Below are 10,122 nucleotides of genomic sequence, written 5' to 3' on the forward strand. Positions count from 1 at the left end.
GTCAGTATACCGAGCCGAGTCTCCATCCATAGTTTCAGATGTTCAGTGATGCTCGCCGCGAGCGATGTTACGACATTATGTTACGAAGAAATGCTCCAGTCAGTCTCCACCTCAAGGTATAATTGTGATTTTTGTGCTTATTTACATACACACAGAGATGGAAATAGCCCTCGTCGCTAATGATTTTTAATTAAAAGTTGTCTTCCTCATGGTCAAGATTTAGGATGCATTGGCTAACGTAAGTTACACGCGTTCTGGAGCGTTTTGAATTATGGCGATTAATGTCTTACTAATACACTTAGGACGGGAAGGGTATTTCTACCCCTTTGGTCGATTGATGCTTAAGGACAGGAACAGTATTTTTGCCTTCTGCGCCGACCTTATTTCAAAGTCAGAAAAGAAGGAATTATTTAAGGTTTTTATATGAATATAATGTACCAATTTCTTTGTTAAGGTCAAAACTATGTACACAATTATCAAATCCCATTGCCAGCGTTCTGCAGGCGTAAAATACATTTCGGACAGGTATACCCATCCGAAATGTGTTAATAACTTACCAGCAGAGAAGAGTTTAAAACAGAAGGTTTGCAAGTAATTGCTTTGTAAAAATATTATATGAAAATATTATATATATTTATATAAATATACTATATTCGAGGGGTTTAAAATAAAACAAAAAACAGTGATTTTTCTATAAAATATGTATTTAATATTACCCTTGGCTGGTGCCTGAAGCGCAAGACTGATTAACTTGCCTTCATATAATTAACCATCATGTAAACATTATATTGATCTGATGCAGTGCCCTATGCACCATTGCAAGAGGATAAGATCCAGAAGAATATAGAAGAGTAAATTTGATGATAAAATTATATAATATATTTAAGTTACAAATATAAATCGACATTCACCGACTTTATAATATGGAACTATGACTGTATTTCCACAACAACAAAAGAAAACAGATTCCGTATTTGCAGAGATGATCATTGGCTAGGGATAAGAGTCATTGCTTCGACAAGGGTCATATTCCTCAGTCATGAGGAGTAAGGGGGAGAAGAAGACTCTTTGGCTGAGGGTAGAGTTACCTCCCTTCAAATCCGTGGACAACCGTTCTTCCCTGACGTAACAGACATAAATAGAAGTAGAGGAAAGAAAATTGAGATGGTATGGGCATATATAACGCAGAGAACCCGAGCATGTCATAAACCAGGCAATAGCAATGGATCTTTCTCGAAAGATATCTAGAGAAAGACCAAAAAATTCATATACATATGCTGCAAAGAGAGAACATGGTTCGAAGACATGGCCTAGGGACGTTGTCCATGACAGAAGGACCTACAACCTGAGGACGAGGAGAGCTGACCCCAGCAGTCTACAAAGACGATAAGTTGGGATGTAGCCAGGAAGAAGAAGAGCTGTTCTTCCCAACTAATAATATTGCTAGAACCGTAATTTGTCTGACTCAGCTCGGCCTCAAACTTGTAGATTTCCTGAATGCGCTGAAGTTTTCCAAATACTGATGGATAGTGTCCATGGGTTGGTATATTTCATTTAATCTGCTCAGTATGTAAGGGGGCGGCTGTTGCGGAACGAGAGAACCAAGAAATCCCTGGATAAACTCTCGCAGGAGATCCCACACCGCACTCGGTACCACACAAGGTCTGTATTCTACCTACAAATAATAAAAAAATTCATTAATTAGTTCGGCAGTCACTTTGTGGTAAAATCTATGCATGTTTTATTTATTTATTTAAACATATTATTGTACATACATAAGTCACATATATAATATTCCCAATGAGTAATTTCTATTACTTAATTTGAAACATGGGATGAAGATCAACAAGACTCAAAAACAAATAAGAAAAAACAGGGCAAAATGTAAAATATAAACCAATAAAAATTACAGTAAATAAGCATATAAAAAAACATAAGGTAAGAAGCATGCTTAACACCTCCTCTGCGATGGTGGGTCTGATCAGACCCACCATCGCGGAAAATTATTAATTACTTAATAAGTAATTTTTTTACGTCGTTTTCCTTCAGTGTAATCGTTCTTCAAACAATTACCTACAAATTGAGATATAAACAAAAATTATCGGACCAGATTCGAATGAGTTATTTAAAAAAAAAGAACAAATAAAAGATCAAAAATCATATTGAGTAAGGTCAGTTGTTCGCTATCAATGTGTTAGTGTGCCGTCTGCCGTGCCCTCGAACTCCCCAAAACAAAAGCAAACATTGTCAATCTTTGGCGATTGATTCTGTGTATTGTTTTTTTTACATTCGTTTTAAACTGATTTATTTGTTTACTTGTATGAAAAATACTAATGATCACGTTTAAAAAAGTGTAATTATTACATAAGTTGTTAATATTTTCATAAATTGATTCGGCAGTTACTTTTTGGTAAAATCTAACCATTTTTAATTTAAGTTTTACTTAGAAAATACCACAAATAGTGGTAATATATAGTATATAATAGATTTATGTATATATACAACACCGACATACACAAAGTTACTAACTTCAAAACTTCACAATAAACTGTTTTATGTTTGAACAATTTCTAGTTTTTAAAAAAAAAATCTTTACGACACTTTACCACAATGAATGGCAGGAAAAAAATAAATATCTCATAACGAGATTGGACGACTTTTGGACAGTTCTAAAATTGAAAGAAAAGTGAGAAAGTAGTGTAGATGACAGTGATTTACAATTCAAAAACCTTAGATACAGAATTTTAAAGTGAAACAGAAAACTTGGTTTTGTAAGAAATGTCAGTAAGTGATGAAGACATCGATTTTAACAAGAAAAGTAGCGATTGTCTTCTGATTTTTTGATAATAATTTACTTGTCAATATTAAAATTAAATTTGTTACCTATTATGTCTAACGAACTTGTATATAAAAATAATTTATACCCAAAAATTAGTTTTATTTAGTACCGTACAAAATTATATTCATAATTTCTAAGACCCGCAAATCTATGTAAGAAATGGCGAACATTAAATGAATATTTACACCATTTTGGGCAATTCTGTTTATATTTTTCAATGAAAAATTTACCATTTTCACTGTATTTAAAATAAATTTTAATTGCATTATGGACAAAAAATTATCTTGAATTATGAACTCAAGTCAAAATCCCAGAATCATTTTGTGGTTTTTGGAGCTAACCGCCACGTTTTATATTTGAAGATAACAAATAAAAGTTAAAAATTCTATCTTTTATGATGTTGACTTAAAATATAGTTAAAAAATTAAAAACACAAATTATTTGAATTCAGTAAAAATAAACATGTTTACAACCACTGCTTCATGCCGATCATGCCTCACGCGGATGCGACATGCTACGCGGTGGTAGTTAGCAGCTGCGCTCGGTCGAGTTCGCATGTAAAATGAAGCGCTTGGATAATTTAAATTCAAAACTATCAAAAACTTGAAAATTCTCATACAAAACTTATGACACATTATCCTATTGCTATGTAGCCTATTTTGATTAATATATAAAATATAAAAACCCGACAAAAAACGTCTAAAAGGCGATTTCTGTACTGGGTCAGATCAGACCCACCACCGCTGGGCGCGTTTTGTTTGAGGGCATCGCGCTTTAGGTGTTAAAGGAAAAAAAATGAGAAAATATAACTAATCACTTACACAAATACCTTTCCGTAAGGTATTTTTTCAGTTCTATCATTCTGAACGTATGTTAATATATTTTATTAAATTCCATCTTTTTTATAAAATACAAAAATATCATCTAATTTGTTTTGTAAAATCTCCAATTTGAAGTGAAAAACCTATATTTACTTTCAGTTTACATACTTAATATTTAGTAAAACTCGTTAAAGGAATAAAAAAAATTAATAATAATGAACACTTACTTCAATTAAAACACCCTTAAATGTTTGGTTCATGGTGACCGATCCGAGTTTAATGCAAAAGTCGCCCAACTCGAAACGCGGACCCTTAGATTCGATTTTAGTTTGTTTCTTCGAAGTATAATGATTGGATAACTTCAACATGAGTAGATCAAACAAACCGTCGGCTGCAATGTGGATGTTCTTGTTCCCACTTTCCAAGATGGAGAACACGGAAGCAGGCTGTTCGGAGTTGTGCAAGATATGGACAGTTTTATGAGGACCTAAAAATAAAAATAAAATAATAACAAATTTCATTCGCTGGATCCCTTAAGGGTTCTTTGGATGTCCATTGTTTAGATTGCAAGACACTGACCAAGACGACAAGAATTAATATATTATTAGATTAAAACCAATATTTTTAGCTTTTCCACTTTATTTTTATTTGACCAGCAACCGGGTTTCGTCGTTACAGACATCATCAGACTGGTGGGAGGCTATACAAATTGTTATGTTATATTTAAAAGAAGGCAGGAGTTGATAACCATGATTTGATATAATTTTATTGAGAAATTAATTTCTCAATAAAATTATATCAAATCATGGTTATCAACTCCTGCCTTCTTTTAAATATAACATAACAATTTGTATAGCCTCCCACCAGTCTTATGATGTCTGTAACGACGAAACCCGATCGCTGGTCAAATAAAAATAAAGTGGAAAAGCTAAAAATATTGGTTTTAATCTAATGATATATTAAAAATGCAATTCCATCACGAAGTGTCAGCGGATAATATAAATCTATTGACAAGAATTAAGATATTTCATTTTAAGTCGAAGAGGATTAAATTACACACTATCTGCGGAAAGGGTAATTTCACCGTTTCACTCGACTGGTGGTGTTCGGCGGGAAGGGTAATTTTACCTTTTCACTCGACTCGTCGTAAATTGCGTGTAAGTTATTTTTACGCATGATTTTTGCGGCATCTTTTGATCCCATATCGATGTATACAGTATGGTTAAATGTTATCACTTCTTTTCAGAGATGTTTATCTCTATTATGAGCGCAAATCCGCCCGCAGATTGTGGGTTAACACGTTGACTGCCAACTACAAGATAACTTTTTTTTATTGACATCTCATCAAAGATGAAGAAGAATATGGAAGTCTGGGCATTTACGGGGTTGACAACCGTCATAGGCTGATTTAATAACTCCTATCCTACTCCTAATTGGAGATAATCCAGATTTTGTGAACAAGTATTTGGACACACTCAAAATGTTGTATACAGATAACTCGAAGATTGCGTTCTTTGCTAGGACGCCGACTCAGAGTTATCTCGTACTGTGTTTACGATAAAATTCCTAGTATATCAGTGATAATATGGATAGATGGCACATGGGAAGAGAACAAAATATCAATGCTGGCTTACGTGAACAGAAAATTTATTGATAAATAAATGATTTTAAATTACCTAATGTCCAAGTGACACTGAAATCTAGCTACGGCTTATGCAACACCGCTTATCACGATCCTACTCAGGCTTCAACTTTTTAAGTTTCATAGCCTATGACAACTCGTGAGTGGATTTACCCTTTATGTTTAAAGTTACTATAATTTCATGTAATTCATGAGTGAAAATTCTAGGCAAAAATACTCGCGAATAAAATCATAGAGCAAGTGATGCAATTAAGTATTAGGGTGTCAAAGTGTCCATCAGCGATAACCTCTATGAAGTAAGAAACCAAGTAAACAAGGCCTCCGCTGTGGACTGCCACATTTTTCATGCATCCAAATGCTTGAAAAATGCTGTTTGGAGAAATAAACACATGCTGAAAGAGAGACCTGAATAAGACCGATCATGACATACAGAATAGAAACAAGAGCTAACGAATGAAAAGCCTTCTTAGAACCACCGATATGAAGACTCTATGACCCATTGCAGGGCTGACACTTCACGACAGAATAAGAAAATCTGAAATAAGAAGAATTTCCATCCTAATAAGAATTTCTATCCCAGGAAGACCACCTAAATATTGAAAGATAGCTGGTCTTCCACATCCCAGGAGCGGACTCCGAGAACAACAGGATACATTCCTAGGTAAAGAAGAAGAAGAAAAGGATTAAATCTCTTACCCATTTGAGGTAGAGACATGTATGTCTCACAATCGACGAGAAATTGACCACTTTGAACAGCGCCGAGAGCGATAATTTTCTTAGAAAGAGATTCTATAACTTGTGGACCAGTGCGATTTTCAGCGACGGGATATTGTTGCAAACTGAAATAAACAGTAATTTTCAAAATTAAAAGTATTATTAAGTAAAGTTAAACAAATGATAACTAAGCGATCGTGTAATTTGTTTTTCACATACATCGTAACCCCCATTTTGACTAGCTCTTCAGCCAATAGGCGACAAAAATAGACACAGCAAGTTATAGAAACACAAGTTTATTAATATTTCACATAAATATTACTTCCAATGACTTTTTGATTATTGTTTTGCACCTTAGGTTACTTGTTTAGCGGCTTCAAAAATGACATTTCCAAAACATCGACAAATGCCTTCTATATCAAACATATCCGACCGTGATAAAAAAAGATAGGTATGTATACCACTTATAGTACACCGATTCTTATATTTTCTGTTCATCAAACCAAAAATACATTTGTCAGAAAATATTATTTTACATGTATTTAGGATATTGTTTTGTAAGTATATTCACTTCTAATAAATTTTTATCAGAATTTATAATCAATTTTGTATAGATTTACCATATGTACATTATTTTTTCAGTACCTTTTTGTGTTCAAATAACTTTTTAATCGAGGGCAGCACATCTAGTGTACAAGTTAATGGGGACATAACATTGTGGTTTGTGATTCTTCTTTTCTTTTTTTTTTTTATGGCTTTTCACCCTTCTTGGGTGTTATAGCCAGTGTCGAGTTATTCTTTATATACACTTTTTACATTTGACTTATAAGTGTTAGTATTCCTGTTAGTAGGGTTAGTTTTATTAGTTATGTTAGTTTGTTTAGTGAGTTATTTTAGTAAGTTATCATACACCTTTACAAATTTATACAATTAATTTTAAGATATTTACAAATTATTTTATACACAAGTTTGTTAGGGGAGGTTAGTAAGGTTGAGATGTTGGTGGGAAATGGGACGTTTATGCTGGAGAGGTCTGAAAGGAATCTCGGGTAGCCGTCATTCAACGGGCACCCAAAGAACATGTGATCTAGATCCTCCTCTTCAAGACGGCATTCACACATGGCAGTATCCCGGACATGTATTCTAAACAAGTGAGCACTGCAACAGCAGTGGCTTAGTCGCATTCTGCATAAGGATGTTGTCTCGAACTTGTTTAGAGTTATCCGGGAGAACCAGGGTTTCTCCGTTACCAAAGGACATATATTATACAAATTTTTACCCTTTATTTGGGCAGAGGTATCCCAATGTTCCTGCCATGAGTGAAAAAGTCTTTTCTTTACAATAACGAGGAGGTCATCGATGCTAAGCTCATTCACATATTCTGGGCCCCCGCTAAGGACGGCCTCCTTTGCCAGGGTATCCACCTTCTCATTTCCCTCTATGCCGCAGTGGCTCGGAATCCAGGCAATACTAATTTTTTTATTTAATGAGGCCGCCCGTAGTAAGAGGAATCGAGTCTCGATGCAGCATTCATCTTCGGGGTATAGGAAAGGAGGAGACTTCAATTTCTGTAGGACACTCAGAGAATCCGACAGAATTAGGAACTTGTTCTCTTGAGAATTTAATGCATATTTTACAGCCTCTCTAATAGCGATATTTTCTGCAGTAAATATCGATGCTTCCCGGTGAAGCTTAAACAATTTTTTAAATTTATTGTATTCGCAATAAAAGGCCGCTCCCGTGTGGGCCGACGAGTCCGACCGAGATCCATCAGTGAAGATGATTTTCCAACCTGTCCACTTGGAAGCCCGGATTTGGTGGAAATTTCTATTGGGTTGGAGGTGGCTCTGAACTCCGAACGAGAGTAAAACACTTGGGGAAAATATATGGGCACTGAAAGGATAGCGATAAAGGGGAAAAAGGTCTTGAGTGTTTATATTATTTTTAAAGGTAGTGTAGATTTTAAAACTGTTAACTAATGATGGGGGGTTTTTGTTTCTCCAAAAAGAGGAGAAATTCACATATTGGGAGAGATTTTCAATTTTTTTAAAGAGGAGATTATCTTTTTTAATTGAACATTTTAAGAGAAATTTATCTGCCAAGTACTGTCTTCTCATTCCGAGGGGGGGATCAGAGGCCTCCACTTGCAAGGCGTTAATTGGAGAGGACTTCATCGCTCCGACAATCAATCTCAGGCTCTGTGACTGTATTCGGTCAAGTCTCTGAAGATTTTTTTTCGAACAGGGTTCCAGAATGACTGACGCATAGTCGAGATGGCTGCGGATATACGCAGTGTAGAACAGTCTCTGAGTGAACGGATGGCTTCCCCACCACACCCTTGAGACTGCTCTCAACGTGTTCAATCCGGCTTGGCACTTGTTTACTATGTGATTTGTGTATGAGTTCCATGTAAGATGAGAGTCCATTATTACACCTAAGAACTTAATTTGTGTGACAGTTGGGACTGCATCATCTCCGTGCTGAATTTTTAAGGCTGGGATTTTTCGCTGTCTACAAAAAACTATAGCATTACTTTTGTTCGCTGATAGTTCAAGGCCGTGTTCCACTAACCAATTCCTTATGTTTCTCATACTAGTATTTAAAACAGTTTCCAAAGTCTTAACGTCTCGACCAGACACATAAAGGAAGAAGTCATCCGCGTATTGCAATAAAGCTGAGGGTCTAAGGATTACATTGCTTATATCATGCGTATAGATATTGAAGAGAATTGGGCTCAGGACGGACCCCTGAGGGAGGCCCCTGCTCAACTCTCTTCCTATCATTTCCTGACCACGTACCTGAATCTCCACTTGCCTGGAAAGAATCAGGTTTGCTACAAATGAAGTTAATTTACGCGGAATGCCTAGACGTAACATTTTACTTTCCAGAATGTGTATTATGACGTTGTCATACGCTCCACTAATATCTAGACACACTCCTATTAAAAACTCATTTTTTGAGTATGCCACCCTTATATCGGAAGTCAGGACAGAAACGCTTTCAATAGTGCTCTTCCTTTTCCTGAAGCCAAATTGAGATTCGGGAAGAGTTTTGGAGCTCTCCACAAACCAATCCAGACGATATTTCACCATATGTTCAGCTACTTTTAACAGTGTGGAGGAGAGGGCTATAGGGCGGTAGGATGATCCGGAATTGGGGTTTTTGTTGGGTTTTAGGATTGGGATAATTAATTGGGTTTTCCAGGAGATGGGGATATTACCAGATTCAAAGAAAAGATTGATAATAGATAGGATATAGGAGAGGGAAGGGTCACTGTTATGTTTGATGAAACTGTATAGTATACCGTCTATACCTGGGGATGAGTCACTCAGGCGGCTGAGGACAGACTTCATTTCTTCTAGACTGAATTTTTGGTCCAACCAGCTTCTCTCTCTAAAATTGTATGTGTAAGAGGTTTCATTCCAATTATTCGCGGTTGACGGGGCTAGTTTGTTGGCGAACTCTTCCACCCAAACCGATGTCTCAGGTCGGCTGATTGGCGGACTGAAAGAGCATCTAAATCGGCGGATCATGCTCCAAACCTCCGAAAGAGGTGTATCTCGGGATAAAGAGCAACAAAACTTTTTCCATCCCTGTCTCTTCTTACTTCTCAAGAGATGTTTTGTTTTTCCCTCCACTTGTTTGAAAATTAGGAAATTTTCGAGGCTCATGTTTTTTGAGTAATTTTCAGCCTGTTTTTTTCTTTTCAGGATGGCCTCTGTACATTCTCTATCCCACCATGGGGCTGGGGGGGGTTTTGCTCGGTTGCTTTTTGTTTTTAAAGGAATACATGTGTTAGCAGAAGAGATAATGTGCGATGCTAAGGTCTCGTAACATTCCACCGCACTTTCTCTTGTTGGAGTTGGCATTTCCTTTACCCTATTTTCTACTGATCTCGAGAAGTCCTTCCAATTGGCGCCTGCAGTGATATATCTCGGTCGGTGCAAGCCCCCAGGAGAGCGGTTCAGATTACAATTTTTGTGACTGGACATGAAATCGATAATGATGGGATAGTGATCACTACCGAGAGGGTCTTTCAATATTTTCCAGTGGAGCGTTGGTGCAATTTCAGCGCTGGAGATTGTTAAGTCTACAGCACTGGGTCG

The 10,122-nt window shown here is 36.3% G+C and overlaps 1 protein-coding gene across 1 annotated transcript; it reads right to left on the bottom strand.

Annotated features, from left to right (window-relative positions):
- Positions 1 to 685: 685 nt before the first annotated feature.
- Positions 686 to 6,431, bottom strand: LOC148302747 (mediator of RNA polymerase II transcription subunit 20-like). Its single transcript, XM_088271080.1, has 4 exons — positions 6,236 to 6,431; positions 5,999 to 6,141; positions 3,888 to 4,147; positions 686 to 1,675 (listed from the first exon to the last, which is right to left on the bottom strand). Exons 1-4 carry the CDS (start codon positions 6,247 to 6,249, stop codon positions 1,466 to 1,468), a joined length of 627 nt encoding a protein of 208 aa, XP_088127206.1. The 5' UTR covers positions 6,250 to 6,431; the 3' UTR covers positions 686 to 1,465.
- Positions 6,432 to 10,122: the final 3,691 nt, after the last annotated feature.

The sequence above is a fragment of the Brachycentrus maculatus genome, unplaced genomic scaffold (assembly GCF_059751285.1).
Source record: "Brachycentrus maculatus isolate JH-2025_06_01 unplaced genomic scaffold, ASM5975128v1 h1tg000419l, whole genome shotgun sequence".
In the NCBI taxonomy this organism is placed as follows: domain Eukaryota; kingdom Metazoa; phylum Arthropoda; class Insecta; order Trichoptera; family Brachycentridae; genus Brachycentrus; species Brachycentrus maculatus.